The sequence below is a fragment of the Sarcophilus harrisii genome, chromosome X (assembly GCF_902635505.1).
Source record: "Sarcophilus harrisii chromosome X, mSarHar1.11, whole genome shotgun sequence".
In the NCBI taxonomy this organism is placed as follows: domain Eukaryota; kingdom Metazoa; phylum Chordata; class Mammalia; order Dasyuromorphia; family Dasyuridae; genus Sarcophilus; species Sarcophilus harrisii.
The window spans coordinates 35,767,961-35,794,926 of NC_045432.1; the positions used below are offsets into that span (position 1 = coordinate 35,767,961).

Below are 26,966 nucleotides of genomic sequence, written 5' to 3' on the forward strand. Positions count from 1 at the left end.
AGCGTAGCACACCCTAAAGGGATTGCGTGGGCTGTCACAAGACCAGTGAGGGCCACGTCCTTGACACTGCTTCCTGAGCCTTTGCTTTCCCTCTAACATTCCTTTCCTCCTGGTTCTAGAGACCCTGACACCTTCCATATTCTGTATGGAAATGAAATCCCTTATTCATGCTCACCATTGTTTATCTTAGTTCTGTAGCCCCAAACAAACACTACTTATGAATCACCAAATGTATGTGGAGAAAAAACACAACTGAATATATTCAAATATAATATTATGCAAGTTCACCTTAAATATTTTATTTTGCCAGAAAGCATTTTTTAATAACTCCCGATTTTAAAGCCCAGATACAGTTTCTTCGGCTGCTATTCAAATAAATGAACTTTCCACTTGATATTGCATTACTTTTTTTCACATTTTAGAGTCTGGTAAAGAATAAGAATGTTATACCATTTTTTTTTCTTTTCAATTGTGTGTTTCATGAGCTAAATTTTATCCTCCAGGACATGGAGAATATCCAATTCTCTAAATGCACATAACAGAAGTCTGTAGATTTTCAGACGCAAAGGTCACATTAAATTAAAAATTTAAGAACTGGTATATTTCAGTTTCTCAGTAGAAGAATGAACCTTTTTACTTCTTATTTCTATTTCTATGATGCTTTAAGGTTCATAAAGTATGAATTTCCCTACAACAGCCCAATGAACAAGTAGAACAAACATTATTATGCCCATTCTATAGATGAATAAACTCATATTTAGAGAAGCAAAGTCCTTTTCCCAAGCCATAGCAAATGAGCACCCTCCTTACAAACATCACCCCCTCCAACCAGGTGCAAACAAAGCTTGGTACCCAGAGAGAATGGGCCAGTGGGGAAGAGACTTGAGCAAGAGACTTCCTTGGGATATTAAGTTCCTGTGAAAGGGAAGGGGAGAAAACTCCAAACACCACCACATGGAGGGGGAAAGACAGAGATAGCAGAATCCACTCAAGCTGCAGCTGAGAAGACCACATATGAGGGAAGTATGCAGGATCAGGTCAGAGTTTGGAAGAAAGTCTTTTGTTAGGGTAGAAAGGAAGACACAAGAAATGGATCCTATCTGGGTGAGAGAACAGAGTCAGTCTTCATCTTCCTAGCACAAAGGACACAAAGTTCAGATCTTTCAGATAGGTTTGGGTACAATCAAGCTGGGGAAGGAGTGACCCATTCCCCATCTAGTGTAGCTCATGCCTCCAGGACCCTCAAACCTGTGGAAGAAGAAGGGGAGGGTAAAACTATCTTTGCATGTATTGGAAAAATAAAAAGCTATTTAAAAAAGGACCAGGCGAAATTTAGGTTCATATTCCCAAATCATAAATCTTAAGTTTGTTTTTCTTCCACTCAGCATTCCTTCTGGGAAATCTCAATATACAGTTCATGTATAAATCACCATAGACTTGGGCAAAAGGATTGCCAGTGCCTGTGCAAACCCTCCAAGGTAACACTGTATACTAGGTATAGGACAGCCTTTAGTTTAGCTCGTAGAAAATGCAAAAAGTACATAAAGGACTCATAGCTCACAAACAATTGATAAGATTCTCTTCTCTCTCCAGTGAGAACCACTTTCTCCTCAGGGTCCCAAACAGCAGTGGTATCAGACTCACATAGAAAGGGGATAAGGGGAGGAACAAAACACTACATAAGGATTCCTACTGGCTAGATGTTGACTTAGAAAACCACAAATTAATGTTATCTGTGTTACAATTTTAAATGTATTTTGTTAACTGTTTCCCAACTATATTTTCGTTTGGTTTGGGCCCGCACTTGGAAGTGTTGTAGTTTGCCTGTGTCCTGTGTACTCCATACAAATAGTACCCCAGACTCATAGTGTCACCCTGTGGTTTGGATTCCCCTAAGAAGGGAAATAAACTCGAAGCTGCTAAAAGCTAAAGCAGCAACTCTCAAAAGTCCAGTGAGTCCCACCTTCAATCCCCAAACACCTCTTGGCATGTAGCTCTATGGGACTGCCTTGGCAGCTTGAACTTTCCCTGGAAAGCAAACCAACTTGGGACTGTGAAAGAGACCAGGCCCTCCCAACCAGATCTGCATTGTCCTTCTAACCCACTAGCAGAGGGCAGCTCTCTTGCTCCCCCTATTACAATTCAGCACCTTGCCACATGTGCAGTCTTCTCCCCAAAAGAAGGTTCCACTGTTTAGAACCTCCCATTTTTTTCTCTATAAGGTTGTATCCCCAAACTCTGCAGAGACTCATTATTCTCTAGGAAATCTGACTTTCTTTTTTTGGATCCTGGAGTTCAAGACCTCCCACCACTTAGGTATGTGAGTCTCCCCTTCCAAGGCTGTCTTCTCCATGGCAAGGACCAGCGATGCTCTTGGAGCTCTATGGTTTAGAGATTTGTTTATATACCTCATGGTTAGGGCAGGTAAGGGTGGGAGAAGATCAAGAAAGTATTTACCCTGGCTAGGCTGCCTCTTTACAAAGACCTCAAGCCCAATAAAATGTGTTACATGAGAGCACCAGGCAGTTAGGTGACTGCAATGGATAGAGAGCTGGGCCTGGAAACTCATCTTTGGGAGTTAAAATTTGGCCTCAGGCAGTTATTAATTATGTGACCCTGGGCAAGTCACTTCATCCTGTTTGCCTCAATTTCCTCATCTGTCAAATAGGCTGGAAAAGGCAATGACAAACTTCTCCAGTATCTTTGCTAAGGAAATCTCAATGGGGTCATGAAGAGTTAGACACAACTGAACGACAACAAAATGAAAGCATTAAAAGATATATATCTCTGAAATCTCAGGTTGTGTCTATCACCAGTTTCCAAAATTTTTGGAAAAAAAGAATTATTAGCCCACAATGACCATGGTAGTAAGGGGTGGATAACTTGGAGATCATCTAGACTAACTTCTTCATCTTATAAAGGAAACTGAGTCCCAGAGAGGGAAGGCCACTAGTCCAAGGTCACACAGATACCGACTTCAGATCCAGAGCTCTTTCTATTAAGCCCCACTGCCTCTCAGCACCTTCTGATTTGTCTTCAAAGCAGTTGAATGTTGACCTACACATCTGGTAAATGCAAAGGACGTGTGAAATTTCATAGGAGCATATGCTCTAGGACTGGAAGGGACATTAGCCACCACCTAGTCCAATCCCTTTCTTTTAGAGAGGAGGAAACTGAGGCTTTTCTGTGTGTCTGTGTGGGTCAGGGTGGGGATGGGGAAAGCTTTCCCAAGATCACATCCCACAGAGAATAAGTAGCAGAATCCAGGTTTCAAGCCCTACCTTCTGCCCCATACCTGGTGTCCTTTTCAATGTACCAAAGGCATCTTTCAGGAAAGAATGGCAAAAGCAGAGAGAATAACACCAAATGATTGAAAAATCGAGGGAAATTGCACTAAGTATGGTCATGCCCTTTAGCAGCTGACAAATGCCCTGACTTCGCCAATAATCTGGGCTTCAAATGTGAATAAGTAGCTCATATTTTTCTTTCCACTGGAGACGACCCCATCTTGGCTTTAAGAAAGCAGGCAAGATTGTCATCTCCCACCTCATTTTCTTCTGAGTGTAGGAGGGGAAATATTATAATACAAACTGTTCTGGCTCATGATAATCTATTTTACAGTTGCATGCAAGAAAAAATGATCCCAGAAAACCTGGCAAAATCCCAGTCAAATCTCTCCACATCTGTTTCTGTCCCCTATTCCGACTCTCACTTTATGATCCCTGTCTTGCATTCAAAAGCAGTGTGTGTGTGTGTGTGTAAGAAAATAGTTATAATAATGGGCAACACAGTCTTGAAGTCACCAGCTGGCCAGCTTTGATTTCAAAGAAAATGAGGTACCTTTCTGACTGGCGCGAGGAGAAAGAAAGGATGTCTTCAAGGAGACATTGGCAGGATCTGCCTTGGGCTCAAAGATAGGATCCTAAGCTATCTTGTGGATTTAGAAGCAAAAGACATGGGCTGAAATCTTGTCTCTGCCATTTATAGCCATGGGCAACTTTGGACAAGTCCCATCTGTCTCTGTGCCTCATCTGTAACAGGGAGGCAAGGCTGCATCTTCACATTCCCTTCTTTGAGATTTCTTATAGGAAGCTTGTGGTAAAATGGAGAGAGCTCTGGAGGCCAAATCCAGCAGTAGACACTTTCTGGTTGTGTAATTTTGGGCAAGTGACTTTGTTTTTATCTGCTTCCATTTCTCATCTGTAAAATGGGGATAATAATGGCACCAATCTCCCAGGGTCGTGTAATCAAATGAAATGACATCTGTAAAGCAGTAAGCCCAGTGTCTGGCACACAGTAGGCACTAAAGCTCATTCCCTCTCCCTCTCCTTTCCTGCTCCCTTCTTGATAATATGAGATAAGACAAATAACTCTTGTTTTGTTTTGGTTCTTTCTGCACCTTAATGATACAATTTGGATGACAGAAATGTACTTTTCAGAACACAGGGAAGGACTAAGAAATTTCTCCTTAAACACACACACACACACACACCATTAAAACATGTTGTAATATTTTCTGGGGAAGGAAGACACAGGTGGAAGGTATGTCTTGTATAGGGGGTTGAGAAATGTGAAAAATGGGGCTAGGAGGAGGAAGCAATACAGACATCCCCCTAGACTTTTACTCCAGGGATGTGGTATGGGTTTTGTATTAAAGAGGTCCTAAAAACTTTATGCCATACATAAAATAATCCAAGTAACCAAGGGAAGACCATACAGTGTAATAAAAGAAATTCTGAATCCAGGACCCATAAACTTTTTTTTTTAATTTGATAAATTCTATTTGTCAGTAGACTTGGTTTCCTTTGTAATTCCACATATTTTATTTTATTTACTTTTAAAATGTGATTTTGAGGAAGGGTCCATAACATTTGCCAGGTTTCCAAAAGGCTCTATGATGCAGAAAACGCTAAATACTCTTTGCACACTGGAAAGACGATTGGATGGAGGCAGGAGAGCTGGGGCTTGGCTCCTGGTTCAGGTTGGTGACCCTTCTGAGTTAACTCACTGAATCCCTCTAGACCTCAGTTTTCTTCTCCATTAAAACAATTGAATTGAACTAGTTAATCTCTGAGGTCACTTTTAATTCTAAATTCTGTAATCTGATAGCATGACACTGAGTGAGTAGAAAGAAAAATGTTATCTCAGGTTCAGGTGCTAAAGTTTAGGTGCTAGTTATTGAACTGGACTTTAGATATGTGTGAATGTGAGTGAATGAGTGAGTGTGTGTGTGTGTGACAGACACAGATAGAGATGGAGACAGAAAGTGACAGAGAAAAAAGAGAGACAGAGACTTTTTACAGAAGCAACAGAGAAAAGAGAGAGACAGATTTTTTACAGAAAAGAGACAGAGAAAGGAGAGAGGAGAGAGACAAAGAAAAATAGATAGGCAGAGAGGGTATAGTAAATTAAGGGCTAGCCTGGAAGCCAAGTAGTCCTGAAATCAAATTCTGCCTCTGAAATTGTGGAAATAGCAGCAAGTCATGGACACTCTCTAAGACTGTAAGTAAGTGATGAGTTACTTATGAGTTGCTCTGCATCCATGGAAGGAGTTTCCATACTGGAAATTATAATTAACAATTATAACAATAAAGCAATTAACATTTAATATAGCACCCAGTATGTGCCAGGTACTATGCTAAGTGCTTTTCAAATATTATCTCATTTTATCCTCCCCAAAATATTGCTTAGTGAGTGCTATCATTATCCCCATTTTACAGTTGAAGAAACTGAGGCAAACAGAAGTCAAGTGATTTGTCAATTCCTATGCAGATGAAATCACTGATCAAACCAAATAAATACAAACCAAACCAGGCCAAAATAAATAAATACAAACATTAAAATACAAATTATTATCATATTAAAAATATATCTGTGATCTTACAGAATCACAAGAACATAGATTTAAAGTTGGAAGTAACCTTATAGGCTTTGGAGTCCAATATCTTCATTTTACAGAGAAGGAAACTGAGGTACAGAGAAGTAATAAAATTTGTACAAGGTCATATGGGTAATAAGTATCATAGATAGGATTTGAATATAGATCTTTCTGGATTATGATGTCTCCTCTCATCAATGTAGGACTTTTCCCCAGTGATACAGATTGCAGCTCATTCATGCCTGTCTATCCTTTGTAACTCCTTATGTCCTTCCATGAGTTTGTCTTAAGAGGTCCACCCAACATGCTTAAAGCCTTCCTTGCTTTCTCCTAATATTTCAAGGGTACTAGGCTTAGCCTTAGAAAGACAAGGCTTAGATCTCCCAAGGTGATTTGATTGGTATTGGGCAGTCCAAGATGAGGAAACTATCAGTGTAAGTCAGTGTCTTCTCTGTTACTTCTAGTCTTAAGACTGGGACATACAGAAGCAAGAAAATGCTTGCTTATTGGATTGGATCGGAGATATACTCAAAAAATAAGTTGAGGTAGAGATGTGATTTTCCTTAAACTTTTGGTTTCTCTTCTTCTACTACTACTACTAGCTAAATTTATATGGAACCCACTATGTGCCAGGTTCTGTGCTAAATGCTTTACAGATTTTATCCTCAGAACAATTCTAGGAGGTAGGTGCTATTATCCCCATCTAACAGATGAGGAAACTGAGGCAAACAGCAGTGAAGTAACTTGAGCACAGTTACTTAGCTAGAAATTATCTGAGGTCATATTGAATCTAGACCTTCCAAAGTCCAAGCCCAGTGTTCTTTCCACTGAGCCACCTACCTGCCTTAATAACTCCTTTTAGTTTCTGATTAACAGTATGGTCACGATCTAATAAGGAAACCCAGGAAAGTGATATAGGATAGGATAGGATATACCATACGATATCATATATTATTATATTACACTATATCCTATCATATGTAATATGATATTATGATATAATATTATATGTGTGCTGTCACCTCATCCCGTCAGATGAGTCTAACCAGAGGGGGAACTATGTAGCCTTTGAAAAAAATGGTGACAGAGACACAGCTAAAAGGAAGTAATTTTGCTCAAGTGCTTCTCTTGGGGGTCCTGGCAATAACTTCCTTTCCCTTCCCGTGTGAGCTGATGACAGTCACTTCCCATTGAGCTGTAACTGCCTGCTCTTTTCCCATTTATAACTGCTACAGAAAGTATATAGAAAGTATAATTGCCACAGAGAAAGTATATAATGTTTTGCAAACTTGCACAATCACATTTTCAAGATTGCAAAACACTATAATATACTTTCTTCTCTGAGATGCTGCTTAAGATTGTTTTATGTTTTTCCTTCTGACTGAGAGGGTACATAGTTATGTCCCCAAAGAGGCAGTCTTTGTAGCCACACAATTCAAGGAATATTTATTAAGCCTTTGCCATTTAGTAAGCACCTACTATGTGGCAGGAGAGAGAAACAGGGTAGCGGGCCAGCCTTGGGATCAGGAAGTGCCGCCTCTGAGCCATGCTAATGGGATGAGCATTGGCCAAATCATGGGATTTACAGGAGCTGAACTCGAGAAGTAAAAGGGACCTCATTTTCATTCCAACTCTCTTGCTTTACAGAGGAGGAAGCTGAAGCTCAGGGAAGGCAAATTAACCTTCCCAGAGTTCCACAGCTAAGAAGTGAGAGCTAGAATGCAAACCCAAGACCTCTGAGCCCAAATCCATTCTAACATGGAAGCCTTCTCAAGGTTAAGCCTCTGAGCTTCCTTCCAACCTTATTTACAACCCTAAAAACCTCATTGGGCCTCAGTTTCCTCATCTATAAAATAGGGGTGTTGGACTAGATGGCCTCTGAGGTTCCTTCCAACTCTGTCTACCATGCTATAATCCTTCTTGGGTCTTAGTTTCCTCATTTATAAAGTGAGGGGATCAGACAGATGACCTCTGAAATCTCTTCCAGCATTCTGAACTTCAATCTAGTTTCTCTGTCATACCATCTCTCACACAAGGTCATGGTGAGAGCCTGAGAGAGACAGGAGCAGCTGTTGCTATTGTTACAGAAACCGGAGCTATTACACCTGTCACTCCTACAAGTGAGTGAAACTGGATTAAGCCCAGTGAGCCCTCTGAACTCTCTGGGAAGGCATTGAATACAGAGCATAGTCCAGGGGAACGTTGAGATAACGCTTGAAAAATGAGTCCGTTCATAAGCAAGGGAATGTTTGAGGCAGGAAACTACTTTCTCAGTGGCTGTGTTGGGAGCTTTGGTCCTTTCTGAAGCACCAGGAAGTAAAAGATGACCTAGACCATTCCACACTGAGGAACCTCAGCTACACGAATGAAGAAATTACCCAAGAAGAGACCTGCGTTCATATAGGCCCCTGAATTCAGAACCTGAGCTATATATAAACCAGTTCGCTAGGCCTGGAGATTTAGTGTTCCTTGATCTAGAGGTGTAATAGGGCATTTTGCAAGGCACTCTATCCCAGCAGCAGTATCTGAAGACTTATTGGTTCAACATTTACTTGAGTATCTATTCTGTGTAAGGTTTCCAGATAAGGCCAGCCACTAAGAGAATGGCAGAAAGAAACATAGGTTCTAGGATTCTAGTTCTATAACTGAGAAGGCCCTCAGAGTCCATCTAGTCCAAGTCCCCTGTTTAACAGAGGAGGAAACTGAGGCCCTTAGAGAGAAGTACTTTATGCAAGGGCACCCAGTAGACTTCGGAAGATCAACTAGAATCTAAGTTATCTGAGCCAGAGCACAGCACAGTGACTGCCTTAGGGAGCTAAAGGTGTAGCAAGTATACACAGGTAATTTTGGAGTGTGTGATCAGTGCCATTCAGATGGAAAAATCACTTCCTTTTGGGCTTCAGTTTCAAATGAAGGGGTTGGAGCAGGTAGTTTTTCAGGTCCTAGATCTATGAGCCTATAATAAGTCTTTTCCAACCAATTACTTAGCATTCACCTTTGATCAAGGAGGCATTTGAACTATGTTTTTGAAGATGAATAGGATTCCAATAAGCAAAGCAGGAAGGAAGGGCATCCAGGCAGAGGGAATAGTTTGTCAAAGGCAAGGACAGAAAAAGGGATATTTGAAGAACATCTAGCAGCATCACCCCACAGCCACCATCACCTTAGGCTGGAGCCAGCCCTAGGGTATGTGTAGAGGAACAGAAAGGAGACTGGGAAAGGAGATTGGAACCAGCACCTAAAGGCCTCTGAATTCTAAACTGAGGGCTAGAAACTTATTTCCATAGATGATTCAGAGTCACTGAAAATTTCCAAGCAGGGGAATGGCAGGACCAAGCCTGTCTATTAGGAAGATTAATCTGACAATTGTGTGCAGAGTAGGTTGGAGGTAAGAGAGGCTAGAGGCAAGAAACCATTTAGAAGGGTTTTTTTTTAATTTTTCAATTAACAAAAATCGATCTTCTCTCCTTTCTTCCTCCCTTGGGGGGAAAAAACCACCTTGTAACAAACACGTTTTAATAGGCCAAGTGAAAGGTTGAATGAATGAAATTTATTTCATAAATGAAATCTAATGAAATGCTCTCATTAGAAAGCATGAACCAGAAAAGGAAAATTTTAAATGGAAAAGTGAGTATTTTTAAATTTGCTTTTCTCACTTTGCTAGTTTTTTTTTTTCTCCCCAAGGGTGAACAACCAGGTCTGTATACCTTTTTGAATAACAGAGGGAAAATACTGTATGATGTTAGGATGATGGTTTCTATTTTGTTTTTAATCATCCTCCTACCAATTCATAGCATTACAGACTTAGAGTTAGAAGAGACTTTGGAGGCCAGTCAGAATAACTTCTTCTTTTGACAAAGAGGTAACCTGAGGCACAGAGCATTTGAATGACTTGCTTAGGGTCACCTGGGTAGTAAGTACCTGAGGCAGAATTTGCCTCTAGGTCTTCTTGAATTCCAGTGCTAGATCCCTAGCATTTATATCACAGCTGCAGTTCTGGTCAATACACATTTATGAAATGCCTCCTTACTTATATTTATTTGTCAGGTCCTGAGGATGCATGATGGAAAAACTCCCCATGTTTCTGCCACGGAAAGGTCAGGTCTGGACCAGCCCTCTTATTCTCCCTCCCTACCACAATGGCACTGCAGTGTGTGGACAAGACAGGGTGGGCTCCTTTTGCTTTTTCAGGTTAGGCTCCCAGATGCCTTTAGGTGTTAGAAAGGATGCTGGCTGTCCTTTGTGAAGGTTTGGGGCAAAATCTGTTTGCAGCCTTCCCTCCCCAGATCTCTGAGTACAGTACGCTAATGCTCTCTAACACACGAGTTATTCTTCTTATTGGTTAGTAACAGATAGCTGAGAGCCCATTATCTTTTAAGTTTACTGTGTACTTTTCTCTAAATGCATTCCCTTCCGCTGGCCCACGCTAAAAGCTCTTCTGTCACTTTTTTCTTCCCCGCTACATTTTATTTATGAACCTGCATTGTTTCCCAAGCTACTTACATTTTATAGCTTTCAATAAATATTTATAAACCTGAGAAGACGTTAAAAATGTTTAACATTAAGACTGCTGCAAACCTCGAGAAACTGAAGTCCTGGGTTCTCTTTTGAACTACATTACAGTGACATTTTTGCTGGACTAAGGACCACGTCTGCTAACTTGAAATTTACTGGCCATTTGGTCTTGGGGCAGCTTGCCTTTTATTTAATTACGAAGTTCCAAAAGATTCGGAAAGGCAGGGCATTGTCGATAGGCTATGAGACCAGGAAGATCTGAGATTCTTGGAACATCCAAGACATGGACTTATGAGAAGTCACTCAGTCTCTCAATGGCCTGCTGATGACTGTTTAAGATTAGAAGTTATATTCTAGTTATAGAGGGATTTCTATACTGGGAAAGCCCGAGACTTGTGAAATCGTAGGAGAGGATCAAAAAAATCCAGACGTATTCAGAACCACCAGTCTGTTAATGTGTGTCTGGACTCAGCACTGGGTGAACTTCCATTAGGAATGCCAAGGAGTCTACAGAACTCCTAAAGAAGAAAGGGCCCACAGAGGCCATCTAGTCCAACTCCTTCATTTCACAGAGTCCTGAAAAGGGGACGCAATTTGTCCAAGGTGACACAAGTACTTAATAATCAGGACTAGGATTTAAACCAAGATACTCTCACTCCAGGGCAGCTAAGTGGCCCTGCAACTGATAGCGTGTTGGGCCTGGAGTCAGGAACATTCATTGTTGACTTCAAATCTGGCCTCAGACACTTAGTAGCTATGTGATCCTGGGTCAGTCACTTCACCGTTTTTGCCTCCAAACTTAGTGCTTTCCCCCATTGTAGTATATGCTACTTTCTTTACCTTTACCTTACGATCCACTTAGACTGATTCTTATAAAATGTAATAGATAGACTACTAGGCTTGGGTTTCAGAAATCTGGATTTAAAGTCTAGCTCAGCCACTTACTTGAGAAAATAACCTAACTCTTCTAAGCCTGTTTCTTCATCTGTTATTCTGTGCAATATAAATAGAGGGCTCTGGACTTTGACACTATTAAATATTTCCCCTCTAAAATATTAAAGGATGCAACAAAAACATACTTGATGATTTTTGCAGGTTAAATTCTTCTAGTCTGTTCCCAAATTTCCTTGACAACTCCTCCCCACTTTTCTCTTTGGGTTATTTGATGTCCTCAGATCTCTTGGGTCAGTATTTATGGACTTCTGTGGCTACATAAGTTAGGAAATACTATTGTAGGTAATGGGAAGCGATTATAAATTCTGAGGAGTGTGGTCATTTAGAAAGCATGTGTTTTACGATGATTAATCTCAGATCAAGGATGAATTAGAGATTGTAGAGACTACAGTCAGAGAACAACTCGGTGACAATTCCGACTAATCTAAGTTTGATGTTGTGACTGGGGTGGCTGAAGTAAAAACCTTTTCATGAAAAGAATGATCTGTCCAAGTGAAGTAGGTATGAAGTCCAGCATCACAAGGTCATTTGAACATGGAGTAAGGAAAATCATATCCTTTATTGAATACATATAGAAACCAAGGGGATTTAGATTTGCTCTCAAAGGACCTTGGTTAGAATCCTAGATCTGACTCTACCTATGGAACCTCACCTTGAGCAGGGGAAGGAGAAGTGATGGATGACTTTTTGTTTGCATATGATTGTGCATTCAATGCAGCCTCTGAGGCTGAAATGCAACAAAGTATGGATCGATTCTCTGCCGCTTGTGCTAATTTTGGCCTAGCAATTAATACTAAGAAAACAGAGGTTCTCCAACCTCTGGTGGGGGGCCAGCACCCCACCAACCATATACGGAACCATTGGTTATAGCAAATGGAGAATTTCTGAATGCTGGGGATAAGGTCACTTACTTTGGCAGTATCATTTCCAGGGATGTCCACATAGATGATATGGTTAACGCATTCATTGCCAGAACCTGCTCAGTGTTCTGGAGGCTCCGAAGGAAAGTGTGAGAATGAAGAGTTACTCCACTGAACACCAAACGGAAGGTCTACAGAGCCGTCTGCTGACCTCATTCTTGTGAGTCTGTGAAACCCGGACAGTGGCATTGGTTCGCCGTGCCAGGAAACTGAATCACTTCCATTTGAATTGTCTTAGGAAGATTCTGAAGATCACCTGGCAGGATCAGGTACCAGACACTGAGGTCTTCTCTGGAGCTGAACTGCCAAGCATTTAAATTCTACTGCAGAGAGCACAACCCTAATGGACTGGGCAAGTTCGAATGCCAAAAGTACGTTTGCCTAAAAGATTATTTGATGGAGAACTCACGTAAGATACTCACATGGAGGTCCGAAGAAGCAATCCAAAGACACTCTCAAGGTCTGTCTGAAGAACTTTGGAACCAATTAGGAAACACGGGAGCCCCGGGCACAGGATGGTGCTCCCACATCAAAGAAGGCATTGTGTTCTATGAGCAAAGCAGAATTGCAGTAGCCCAAGTAAAATGTGAGAGATGTGCGAATTTAGAGACATTCTCATTTCAAAAGTTCATATAGACTATCTGTGCTTGATGGGTGGTAGAGCTTTCCGAGCTCCTACTGGTCTGGTCAGCCATAGTCAGACAAACTGTATCTTGACCCCAACATGATGACATCATTTGGGTCCTCTTCAAAAACAGACAACAAGCAATCACCTTGGATGAGTGGCCTGACCTCTCTGGCCCAGAATTTCCTCCTCTGTCCAATAAGTGAGTTCGATGATATCACTCTTAAAGAAGATCTCTTTCAGCTATAATCCAGTGATTAAATGATCTGTTGGGAACTTTGGTCCCAAAAATCTGACCACCGTCTTCCTCCTGGTTACCCCTCCATATCTTAGGAGATAGCCTTTATGAATCGCTGTGGCCAAAAGGATCCCTGACTGCAGTCAACGTTTTGTTTGATGAGCCCTTTGCTCTGTTGGGCCTTTATACTTCAACTACAGCTCCTTTATTGGATTTGGCTTGTTAGTACCTTGTTCTGCTGAAATAGTTTTTGAGAGCACAGGGTCATCTGGGAAATAAAATTTTATCCAATTGATCTTTTAAAAAAATGCTTGTTTTCCTTGGATATGGAATAGACGTGGTAAGAGTGAGACCTGAGCAGAGGAGCTGTGCTTACGTGTGTGTTGCCTATGTGTGTGTACTCCTAATAATCTCAGGGATAGATGGTGAGGTCCTCTAGACATTACTGTTTGTTGAGGAAATTGTGCTGATTGCCTCAAAATTGCCCAGCATTAGAGGCTTTTTTCAATGAGATCTATAGTCATTCAAAAAAGCTCAGCCTAATAATTTGGAGAATATAAACCAAATGGATGAAAAATGCTTATTATCCAGATAGCATGCAGTTGGATGGGCTAAACATTAAGTCAGTCCATTAGCACATCTATCCAGAACCCTTATTGGGACTGCTGACCGACAGTTACTGGATGGAGCCCAAGAGGAAAAGAGGGGGTTGAATTGCTTTTGGGAAATTGTATAGTGCTTTTAAAGCACTAAGGGGCTATTTGGTTAAAAAATTATTTTCAAAGACCCGTTTAGCATATACTACAACAGATTATGGTCCAGAGCAGAGAAGTGTCATAAGGGATATTACTGAGTCAATATATGATCAGAAAAGGTGTGAGTAATTTGGTGGGAGGCAGGGTGATCTCAAATGCTTCACAGAGAAAGCAAGGAAGAATCCACCTCTTTTGCAGATGGGGTGGAATCCCTCTGCTGAACCTATGGGAGGTCATAGAATAGAGTAACCTGAGATGGGCAGGCGTGGCTCATTTGTGATCAGCACCTTTTGAGAGAACACCCCACGTGTTGGCGTATTGAAGGAGTGACTTTGGACAAGTCACTTGTTCTCTGAATCGAAAATGAAGGAGGGCTGAGCTAGCCGAGGGCCCTTTCCCACGGGACGCATTGTGATCTTAGCACCCATTCTCATGGCACTTCCCCCTAAAGTCCGGGCAGGGGGCAAAAGAAGGTCACAGGGGGAGAGTTTCTCCAGCCCAGAGGGGCTTTCCCTACTGGCCTGGAAAAAGGGTAATTTGAGTTGGCCAAGGCCGAGGTTCAGGTGTGCCCTCGGAGCCGGCGCCCACTCCGGCTTGAGCTGCTGCCCCTAGAGGTGACCCCGCAGCCCTCGAGGCTCCTGGCCAGAGTGCCTCCCTCCCCAGCTCCATTGCCTGGGATCGGTACGAGTCGTCCAAGAGCTCAAAGGCTTCGCGTCCGGTCCTGTGTCGGCCCGGCCCCGTTCCGTTCCGGCCCGTTCCCGGAGGGCCAGGGCCAGGGGCAGGGCTCGCCGCCGGCCCGCCCTTCGCCCGCCCCTCGGGCCGGCCAGCCCCCGCTGGCGCCGCCTCCCAAGCTGCCAAAAGCGGCGAGGCGCCGGCGGACGGCATCACTGGAGTCCGCGCTGCCGCACCGCGCCGCACACGCAGTGCCGCGCGGCCCAAGGCGAGCTCAGCCGAGGGAGGCAGCGCGCGGCGCAGCGCAGCCGGACGACGGCGGGGCGGCGGCGGCGGCGGCGGCGGCGTCAGAAGCAGCGGCCGCGGCAGTTGTAGCCGCTGCGGCAGCAACGGCGGCGGCGGCGGCGGCGGCTGCGCAAGGAGCTCTCCCGCTCCCCTGCTCGCGCGCCGTCCCCGGGGCACGCGGACTCGGCGGCTGAGGAGGCTGAGGCGCCCGCAGCCGCGCAGCGCCCCTCACCTGCGCAGCCCTCCCCTCTTCTCCGTCCCGGGCCACTCACCGGCGACACGCCGCGCTCATCCGCCCCCCCAGGCCGCGGTGCCGGCGCCGGCGCCGCAGCCGCCAGGGCAGGCCCGCGAGGGAAGCCGGCCCGAGAGGAACGCGCCGCCGCCGCCGCCGCCGCCGCCCCCGCCATGGCGCACTCGCCGGTAGCCGTTCAAGTACCCGGGATGCAGGTGAGGAGGCCCAGGCCGCCGGGGCGGCCCGATGCGGCCCAGGGGCCCGGGGGCGGGGGAGGGGGCTTCTCGGAGGCTCCCCTCAGGGAGCTGGGGTCGGGGGTGGGAGGACTACCCGAACGAGGGGGCGTCCGACGGCAGGGGATGGGATGCGATGGAATGGGGCCTCAGTCCCGAGCACCTGCGCCCGCCGTGGGGAGAAGGCAAGGTTGGGGGGCTGCGGGCAGGAGACTGCGGCAGCCCCTCGGTGGGGGCTTGGGCCCCATGGGCCTTCCCTCAGGAGTCAGGGCGGGCCGGGCCGGCCCTGGGGTGGCGGAGGAGACGCTCAACTCAATGGGCTCTTCCTGTGGGTAGAATGAGGTGACTCTCCCCTCTCTTTTTCCTTTCATTTTGGAGCTGCTGCTTCAGCTGTGAAGCCTCATCGCTTTCTCCAACTGGAAAGCCCAGTTCCAGCCCGATGGAGGGGAGCCCTTCTTCGCCCCCTACCCCCAGCCCTCCCCAGCTTCCTAAGGGACAGAACTTTGTGCCCTGGGTGGGACGGGACGCGTGTGCAGGACAAATATGTATTTCTACCGAATCATTCATCTTGCGCCCTCCCTCCCCTCCCCTCCTCTCCCTTCCCCTCCCCTCCCTCCCTCCCCTCCCTCCCTCCCTCCCTCCCTTGACAGGAAAAAAAAACCCACAAACACCTTCGCTTTCTTATAAAAGCAAAGTTGTTAAGCCTTAGGAAGGCAGTCGAGGAAGACAATTAAGACTTTTGGGACATTGCATTTCAGACTAGTTAGTAAATGCCATCCAAGTCTGAACTAGTTTTTCTAAATGAGCATAAACCTCTTCCCGAAACGCTCCCTTTCTCCCCCCTCCTCCCCCAATTGCTTCCAAAAGTCTTCTGTGAATAGCTCGGAGGCCAAGATGAAAGCCTCCATCCCTCCTCTTGTAACAATAAGAAAACTTTTTAAAGTTCGGAAAAATGTGTTGGAGTAGTAGGCAGCCCCCATTTCCAGTAGCATTCCTGACCATGGGTTTGCAGCCACCTGTAAAGTTTCCTTTAAAGTTTTATTGAGGTTTGAATGTCGTTTAGTTTAGTAGTTAGTCTCTTTTATGCAGGTTCGTGGAGATTTTTTAAGTCCTTCAGAAGGAAAAGTCATTTCTATTCTCTACACATACACACTCTATTTTATCTATCTATACTATAAACTCAGGTTTTAGAAGGGTTTCCTAATAACTAGGCCTTTTAGATAGATTCAGGGAGAGTTCAATGCCTAATCTCAAGTTTTTACTTCTTATTTTTTAGGAAATAAAAATGGGAAATAGAACAGATTAAGCTCTCCCAGATTGTAATGGGTAGGCAGCTTATAAATTGCTCAGTCATTTCTTTTGTAAAACATGATTCTACTTTAGTCTGCCGACACCTTTTAACAATTCCTTTTTTATGTCTGTGATTGTTGTTACTGTTTGTAAAGTTTGGGAGTCTCAGAAGTTCAAGTAAGTGTTGAGGTACTCTGGTGAAGTGGTTTCCAAATCGCTTTAAACTTGTCCTATAAATTAGTTAGCCATTCATCTTCAGTGTTTGTCCTATTAGCTGCTTTTCTAGTACGGAAGTGATTTATATTAATATTCCTTTTTTCTCAATTACAAGCTGTGTATTTCTTTCTTCCTTTCATTCTTCCCACCGAGATTGTAGTCATAGGACTCTTAAATTGATTTTTTTACCCCTCAATTGGTATTAGGGACACAAAAAGAATCATTTAAATGCCTTTTTCTTTAATGAAATTTTAACTTCTCCAGTCTTTCTACCACCACTCCCAACATAGTTTTTAAACTCTTGCTTTCCACAGTCAAGTTTGTACACTGCCCTAAAAATAAATATCTGACCACATGAGCATAACATAAGTCCGGACTACTTTGAATATTCACTGTGTGATGTTGTAGATGCAACACTCACATAAGCAGGAAGATTATTACTTTGTAAAAAAGCATTAGGAAGATGTAACCAAAACAGTGGGAAGAAAAGTTTCAGATATGGAGTGCTAAAGAAACTTTAAAGTTAATCGTGTGTTTTAGAACCTACATTTTTTTTTTTAAAAGAGGGAGATAATTGCTCTTATAATTTTCTCCTTTAAAAGTATTTTTAAAGCAATTTAAGGAAGTTAGGAGCAAGAAGCTTTTCAGAAAGTCATCATCTTGCTCCTGGTTCACTTATTCCCTTGACCCCAAACTGGACATTGAAATAGAATTAGCTGTTCCATCTGTTAAGTCTACTCGACATTCCTGACTTTCAGACAAAGGAATTTGTGTCACTTGTTTTAAATAGGAAAAAAAAAAAGTTTGAAGGAGACACAAGAATCATTCCGATTCTGATACTTTAGGTAGCAAACCTCCTGAAACTTCTTTTTCCTGTATCATTCAAAATACAGACACAGTGCTTTATTTTTAGTCCAGTCTGTATAGGTCCTTTTAAATTGTAACTTTTTTGTTAGCTACAAGTGGAAACAGTTTTTCCTATGTTAAGAATCTCAAAGTATAGTGTTGCTTTTTATTATCAAAACAATGTCTTTCTACTGCAATATTGTTCATATAACCTGTATCTACTAGTCTATTCTTGGAGATACTTTGTGTACCAACAACTTTTCTCTGGTTCTTGAGGCAATGTGACCTAGTGGTTATGGTTTGAGGAATTAAGAAGACCTTGATTTAAAGGCTGCCTTGAGATATTTGCTGTGTGACTCTGGGCAAGTCACATTCTTGGAATTTGTTTTCTGTTCTGTTCAATGGGGGGTGCAATAATTAGGTAATTATGGTACAGGGTTAAAGATGTATATAAATCTGCTTGCAAACTCTCAAGCTCTATATAATTTGGTGCTGGTAAAAGGAGTCAAAACCATGATCCCTGGCCTCAAAGAGCACACATTCAAATGGAGGAGGCAACGGGACAAATATTTAAGCACATACAAATACACACATGTGCATGCGCGCGCACACACACACACACACATAAGTGGAAGGTCATGTCAGAGGGAAGGCACTGACAACTGGTGACACTGAGAACGGTCTCCTCCTGCTGCAGGCTTGGTGCTCAGGCAGAGGTGATGAAGGAGAGCATTTCTGCCCTGAGACACAGCCAGTGCACACAGGAGAAGAGGTAGGCCAGTGTAGCATGTGTGCAGGGGAGTAGTAGAAAAAGATTAGAACAGTAGAAGGTGTTGGGTTTTGAAGAGCCTTAAATGTCAAACTGAGAATTGAATAATTGATCCTGGAAGAGATAGGGATCCACTGAAGTTTATTGAGTAGAGAGGTGGCACAACTGAGCTCCATTGGAGGAGAATCATTATAACACGCAAACAAGAAGATAGGCAACAAGTTGGCTTCTGTGGGCCAAGTGAGGCATCAAGGATGATGATGATGATTACCCTCATTTTACAAATGAGGAAACTGAGGCTGATAGGTCAAGTGCCCTGTCTAGGGTCATGTCGGTAGTGTTTAAGACACATTTGGAATTTGGGTTTTCCTGCCTCCAAGTCCAGTGTTCTACCCACTGAGCCACCTGCTTGCCTTTGGTGGAGAGAGCTGTTTCTAAGGATCAAGTTAGAAATTAGATTGCAGAGGGTTTAGAAGAGGAGACAAAAAGAGAGACCTAGACAGCTTTTTCTGCTGTTTATTCTCCTGCCTGTCTTACTGAGGTCTTCGTAGGTCTCTCTGCAAAGCTCTGTCCTTGGACACTGGCCTCTCTGTATTCTCCCTGAATGATCTCATCCCCACCAGAACTTAAGTTTTTGTGCTGCTGATTGTCAAATATGTGTTATATGTATATTCATATATAAAAATAAAAATATAGTAAATCATATATAAATATACATACCTACACACATATATACATATAAATTTATCTATATTTCTATATACCTATTTATACACATATATAATCTATACATATTTTATCTATATGTATTTCTCTATACCTATTTGTATACATATATACCCACATATATTATATATATTTCTATCTACATACATATATATACACATTTCTATATACCTATTTATATACACATATGTATTTCTATATATCTATTTATATAGGTATATAAATTTGATAACTAGTCCTTAGGTCCATCTCTGCATTTGCAGCTGCCTGTTCTCTCTACAGGATGACTTCCAGTTTGGCATTTCCCAAATTAAACTCCTAATCTTCCCAAATTACTTAATTCTGTTAGTGGCCCATTCTCTAGAGCTGAAGACCTCCAAGTTAACTTGGATATTTCCTTTTCCATATTGCCACCTTTGTGGGCCCCCTTCAGATGTCACCTCTTCCAGGAAGCCTTCCCTGATCTCCTCAGTTGAAAGTAATCTCTCCTCCTACTCACATTGATATTACCTTCATTAAATGTCATGGCCTCTATTCTGGAATATTTCAATCACATCCTAACTGTCCTCCCTGCCTCTAGTCTCTCCCTTCTCTTCATGCCGATACTCCCAGGTCTGATATTTCCTTGCTTAGAAATCTTCCGTGGGGCCCCATGCCTGTGGGAGGGAAATGTTGATTTCTTAGGCTGGCAGTTAAAGGCCGATCCCGTTAGGCTCCAGCTCCCTTTCCAGCCTTATTTCATATCGCAGTCCCACCAAACTAGAGTACTAACTGTGCCCTGATGTTTTCTTCTCTCCTATCTCTGTGCATTCCTGCAGGCAGGAGCCTCGGCCTCATCTTCCTGGAACACAGTAAGCACTTGATAAATGATTTTTTGATTCATTCATTTCATTCATTCACATTTCTGCTTGTTGAAATCCTTCTAACCCCTGAAAGTTCAGCACTCCCTCCACAAAGCCTTCCCTGAGCATGCATTTGAAAGCGATCGCTCCTCTCTCTGATTCTCTTGTTGTACTTCGTCCTTGTCCCGGTCTATTTTGTCATGCATCATTGTTATTTGTAAATATAAACTCCGTCTCGTCCTCCCCATTGTGTTACACGGTCCAGGAGAGAAGAGACTGATTTTTCATTTTTGTATCTGTAGGCCTAGTGTGGTGCTTTGCATATAGTAGGGGCTTTAATAAATAGATATAGATTTACTTTAGCTTGGTGGTTTTTTTCCCCCTTAGCACCTTTATTCATGTTAATGGGGATAAATATGCAGATCTTGTTTATTTTGAAAAACAGTTCTTTGCTAGAATGTAAAGTTGTAATGTTGGATTCATTTCGAGCATTAACTTTTATTCCTTACTATCCAATAGAATATCTTCAATGATGAGAAGAGAAGCCTTTGTTAAGCTCATAGTTGTTAGCGGTGTTTCTGTTCTAAAATGGTTATTTTGGGGTTTCGAATCAAATCTTGTTTAAGGATAATATTAGCTAGCATTTATAATAGCATTTTACCTAAGTTAAGTTTGAGTCTCACAACAAGCCTGGGAGATAGTTGCTATTATTATCACCATTTGACAGTTGTGGAGACTGAAGCAAACAGGGGTGAAGTGACATGCCTGGGGCACCAAGCTAAAAAAAAAAATGTGCAACAAAAGATTTGAACTTGGGGCCAGTCCTCTATCCACTGTGCCACCTAGCGTCCTACTTCCCATTCTTATATTGCTTAAAATTTACAAAGTACTTTGAATTTTCATTTTACTTGATTTCCACAACAACCTTGTGAGGTAGCAACTGTCTAGCACCCAGGTTCCCCAGCCCTGTATTATCCTTGATTCCTTCTTCATTCTCACTCAGCTCACATACTTGATCTGTTGTGAAGTGTTGATTGTTTCTGTCTTTATAACGTTTTTGATCTCCACACACACAGTGCCCACTGTATCTTAGGTGACCATTAGTTACCTGGACTAATGGTGATTCCTCCTGCTTCAAGTGTCTCCCTCTCCAGTCCTTCACTCGAAGTATCACTCTACCCATGCTGCCTCTCTGCTTAGTAAACTCCAGAGGATCTCTGTCACTGCCAGAATCAAATATTCCATTCTGTTTGACACTTAGAGCCCTTTCAAACCTGACTGTCCTTCCTACCTTTTCAGGCCCCTCCACACCAACTCAGCTTAGCTATATGTTCTAGCACAGTGTCTGACATGTAGTAAATGCTTAATGAATGTTAATTTCCCCCTCCATCCATCTTGTATGTCCCTGGATATTGATGTGTGGCTTCAGCCATTAGAATGTGAGCTCCTTGAGGGCAGCACCATTGTTTTGCTGCTTTGGTGTCCTCAGTGCTTGCTACAGTGCATGCTACAGTGCATACTACACGGTAAGCTCTTAATAAATGCTTGTTGATGTGTCTTGTCTCACCCACTAGAGTCCTCAGACAGAAACTGTCTTGCTCTTTTATTTTCTATATGTTCAGCATATACCTCAATTATCTGTAGTTTCATGGTGTTGCTCTATATTTCAGCCTCTCTTGCCAACGTTTTTTGTCTCCCTTTTGGAAGTCTGGTGAACTCGATGGACCCTTTTGCCAACTAATAGTGTTGCCTCTATTCATTCATAGTTGAAAGAAATGCAAAATTCCCATTGGAATGGAGGGTTTTAACCAAGGTCCATGAACTTGTCTTTAAAAATATTTTTAAAGTGTATTTCAGCAGAAGTAGTTTCCTATATGGTCCTATGTATTTTATTTCATGCATTTAAAAGGGTCAATTAACTAGGCTTTACTAGATAGACCACTACAGGGTTCCACAGCACAAAAATGGATATTAGAGACAGCTAGATGGGGAAAAAAAGGATATTAGTACACAGTAACCCAAGTAAAAGTTAATGAACATAAAAATGTAATTTTCCCCTATCGGTGCTCATGGACCCTTCTAAAATGAATGAGAATGTCTTCTAGAATTTGTGGTTGGAAAATTGGGCACCTTAGAGCCAACCTGGGGGTGATCCTCTCTGGATTTAGCTAGCCTAATTGTTGGACAAGTAATAAATATTTGTTAGGTGGCCTGAATTTAGCTGGACTTTTCCAAAATCAGGTATTAATCTTATTTTGTAGTCTCTTTTTCTGAGTCTCTTTCCTTTAGATCAGATTTGCAATTCCCGAATTCTTGCTTCATAGTAAGAGTGATATAAGAGTGCCCAATAAAAAGAGATGTCTTATGGATATTATCCACCTGCAAATGCTCAAAAGCATCTCAGAAGATAGCCTAGAAATAAGCCAGTTGTCCATATACTGAAACTGATTTCCTTGACTTCCTTTGACCTTTCTTCTTTCTCCATTAAGATGAGAGATCCACTCTAGATAAAACTGGGAAATAACCTGACTTTTTTGGACCTCCATACCTAGTACTCTAAGCGCTCTATAAATGCAAGTTGTTGGTTGGCTTTCTTTTCACTATTACTTCATTTCCTGTCAGAGTTTCTTTTTGCTCACTTCCCCCTTCTACCCCTTCTCCCCCTTCTTCCCTTCCCTGTTATCAAAACTTACCAGTTATAGGTTCATTTTTTAACTGGGCTTTTAAATTAGAATGGGAGTGATAAACGACTTAACATTTAATGAGAGGTGATCAAAGCTAAAATAACTGTCCCTTTCAGGTTTTTGCATTTTTAAAAGTTAGTCTTACTGGTTGTTGTTGTTGGTTTTTTTTTTAGGCACCATTGAAAAATAATGGGATTTTTTAATTTTTATTTTTCAAATTGGTGGTTCTGATGGCCATGGACTTTGTTTCCCTATACCCCCACGAAGTCACATGGTGAATCCTGCATCTTTCTGTATATTTGATTTGCCTTTCCCTTCATCTGTACCCTACTGGGGTAGAGACAGAGGTTTCTCCCCCAAGTTGCCTTTGGGCCCCAGCACATTAGTTACTTAGCCTACCTGTAGTATTCTCTCCTTTTGGTAGAGAGAGCTAAGGGTTTGAAGAAAAGGGAGTTAAGAAACTTCAATGTATTGTAGATCAGTAAGGAGAATGATTAATGTTCATAAAAGAATCAGAATAATAGTAAGTATGGTTTGGGTCATATCAAAATTAGAATGAAGGTATGATCTGTCACTAGAAACTTGGAGTTGAAAAATGAAGAATGTAGATGAGAACTGTGCATAAAGGATAATGTCTTAACATTCTTATCTTTAAAAAAAAAATTCAGGCTATAATATAAGATCCCATAGAAGTAAAGGAATTGTTTCAGTATGTGTTTCTACTGATGAGGAGCACAAGTTGTTGCATCTATTCACTCTCCTTATTATTACTGAGTTAGTGTGGTTTTGTTTTCCCTTTCCCCTAAAGACAAGGGAAACATAGTCAAATCTAATCAATTTAAAATGCCTAGAACTAGAAAAACAGACTTCAAATCAACTGGAGTTGGATTACTCAATATGTTTATTAATGAACAATATCTAGCTGAGGCATCAGTTGCTTTGAATAACAAACAACCTCCAAGTATCAACTTAAATCGGGCTTTACTGTATTTGAAATTCATACTTTATTAGATTTGTTAGGAGATTTCTAGCCTGAGATGTAGTATATTACTCTACCACGTTTTCATGCCTGATATCAGTCTTAGGAGTGAATATTTGACAGTTGGGGGAAAAATACTTCAGAGATATCTAGCTGCATCCAGAAATATTTAAAGACATTTTAAAATATAAATGGCTAGTGCCATTTTATTTTCCCTTAAAAAATTGGCATTGGGCTGTATCACTTTACTCCAAGAGATATATTATCTTAAGCCAGGATTTTACTTAGTAACTGTTTAGTAGAAATGAGTGTTGCGGGAGAAGGAGGCAATATCTAGAATCAGGTTGGTGCACAAGTTGTTAATGCAAGCAAACGGAAAAAAAAAAGGCCAAAGGTCAATCATTTAAACCATAGATTGGCAGCTTAGTGGTGAAGTGGAGAGAACACCAGCCTGGAGTTAAGAAGATCTCTGTTTCCTCATTTGTAAAATGGGAATAATAGCCACCTTCCCAGGGTAGTTGTGAAGCTTAAGTGAAGTAATAATTGTGCATACACACATTAAGTGCTGTATAAGTGTTAAATATTCTTCTTCTTCTTTATAAGGACCTAATTTTTCTATAACCCTTTACCTCATCATCATTTCTGCCTGCTGGAACTGGGAAGGTCTTAAGACTATGGAATCGTTTCCAATTACCTGCCTTTCCTTTAAGCGGAGGCAAGGAGTGCACTAATCAACAGATCATACATTCATACTTTGATTTGGGGATAGAAAGTTTTAACTTTTTCTCTTAGTTAGGAGAATAACATTAAAAAGCCTTGCTGCCCTATGAAAGGAAACATTTAAAATCTGTACTTATATCCCCCTGGCCTCTTGGTGTACTAAGTATCTTCTGTGTATAGGGAAAAATGATTAGCAAACCCCATGAAATTGGACCTGTGTGTTTGTGTATGATACATATATGTGCATGTAAAATTGTTGACTTCAGTAAATTTCTATTGTCCATAGATGTACATGAAATATAAGGGATTACTTAAGACATTGGTTTTGGAATAATCATCCTAAATGTCTATATGATAGATACATTTATAGTAGCTAATTTTTCATGCCTTTTTAATATTTAGTATTAAATTATTGGACTTTTACTCAAATCAATTCCATATAGGGTATTGTATATCAAAATTAATTATTTGTTGAATTTGAATTGGATAGTATATAAATTGTATTTGACAAGTCTCATTCTTTGCTCGATTTTGCCTGTGGAAGCTTTTATATTTTATAGTTGCTCTGAAGATGGTACTTCTGATAATTATAAGTTAGTTTAAAAATTAGCAAAATGAAAAGCTGCTGTACAGCATAGTTTTGGTATATGACTTTTGGGTTACAGAAATACCTCTTCATTCTTTTGGTGTAGGCATTTCAGAATACAGATTCTAGCATGGTGGGGAACGCAAAGGAAAACGGAGCCTTGGATTCTGATTTTAGAGACAAAAGAAGCCTTGTACCTGAAGGATTTTCTGTTCATAACTGCCTATCCCCTCCATGAAAAAACTGTAACTGCAGCTGAAAAAGAACCTTTCGTTACCCTATCTATCCCAAGCCACACAAAGGGCACAGAAAATGACAAAGTAGGATTTTGACTAGTTATTCAGTGAGTTAATATGAAGGTTTTAGTAAAGGTGTTAATTTCAAAAACCCCACCATGATTCTTGGTAATAGAATGAAACTATCTAATCCATACTTCACTTTTCTGTGACTCATCTCTCTGCAAAGGTTTGGGCACAATGATCTTTTGACGCTACTAAGGATACCTTGCCTAAGGAAGGAAGAGCTAGTTTTTTAAAGCCAGAGGATTAGCAAGTTTCTTAATTTATTATGCTAACATGCTTTGTTTTTTTGGTAAATTAAACATTGTAAAAGATTTATAAAGGGTGTTTTTTGGTTGGAGGAAAGTTAGAGATGGGAAAAGAGGTGACATCATAGTGGTGGTGACTTCAGCTGCTTTTCTACTTAAGATGTGTTGTTTTGGCTGAGTCTGTCCTAGGCCAATAAATTGCTTCTAGACCTTTAAGGCTGTTTTGTGTGGCCTTCTTTCTTTATAGTCAAAGTGAATTAGCACTCATTAGGCAGTGAAAATTTCAGAATGTTATTGAATTCTGTTAGGCCAATATGGGTAGTTGGTTAGGGGAGGGGCAGGGAAGGAGGGAAGATAGAAGGTTGAGGAGAAGGACCCTAATTCACTCCCAAGTGTCATGGATTAATATTAATATCACTGTTATTTTCCCAGTATGGGCCTTGCTTGACCTTAGAGGTTTCCCTCAGGGAATGACTAACACAGCACTTGAGCTCATTTCAAGGTCGAGTTAATATCTCATATAGTTCCTTAAAGAAATTTGCCTAATGACTTTTTAACACCATTTGGTTAATGCTGTGGAGGTGAAGGGATGGTGGTGATTTAATTACTTAAGAAAAAGAAAAAGAAAAACCTAAGCAATTCTAAATCTTAAAAATGATTTTCTGCTGTTGCCTTTTAATAACCAATTATTACTAAATGTATTGTTTTTGGTGTACTATATATATGTATATGTATATATGTCCACACACACACATATATTTTTGTACACACATATACACTTACTGTTTTAAATCGATGCATTGTATGAATTGGTTGCAAATAACCTGTAGGTATTTTGCTCAATTCCCATCTTTTTAATCTGTGCAGCAGAACCGATATACCGGAAGGCAGTACTAATTAAAATATGTGTTCTTACTTGAGATTATAGTTTATTCATTATAAAAGAATAACATCTTTATAAACTGTGAACAAGTTAGCCTTCAGAATGTTTTAACTTTTGTTACATTATAGACCTTTTCAAAATAATTTAATGTTTATGCCACAGTGTAGTATGTTTAGTATAAAGCAAAAAAAAAAAAAAAAAAAAGACAAAACAAAACAGAAAACCAAGCCACCACATCTCAACAAATACATGCATATGTAATGAGAAGTATAATTCTAGTAAATTTGGGTGAACTTATAAAACATTGTCATTTCCCCCCCCCAAACACTTGACAGCCACCCCCACTTCACTTCCAAGTTAATTTGAGTTGCATCTGCTTTAGCTGTTTGCTCCCACATGGAGAGTAGAAATTGTTAATTTCAAGTGTAATTGATTTGCTGCTGAGAGGTGGCTAAGTTAAAACATCTGGCACATAGTGTACAAAAAGAGGCCTCTTGAAAATTTGGATTTATGTCCTCTATAGTCAATATAATGTGGTCTTTCTTGGGATGAAGGTGGGCCTTGTTGAGTT

The 26,966-nt window shown here is 41.3% G+C and overlaps 1 protein-coding gene across 3 annotated transcripts in view; it reads left to right on the forward strand.

Annotated features, from left to right (window-relative positions):
- The first annotated feature begins 14,763 nt into the window (after positions 1-14,763).
- Positions 14,764-26,966, forward strand: part of STK26 (serine/threonine kinase 26) — a 52,663-nt gene continuing 40,460 nt past the window's right edge. For 2 of the 3 annotated variants that reach the window (XM_031944615.1, XM_031944614.1), the window contains exons 1-2: positions 14,764-15,289; positions 19,973-20,005. In XM_031944615.1, coding sequence (XP_031800475.1) covers positions 15,248-15,289; positions 19,973-20,005 — 75 coding nt within the window. In that variant the 5' untranslated portion in view covers positions 14,764-15,247. The remainder of the gene's footprint in view (positions 15,290-19,972; positions 20,006-26,966) is intronic. The other variant, XM_031944617.1, reaches the window with a different exon arrangement.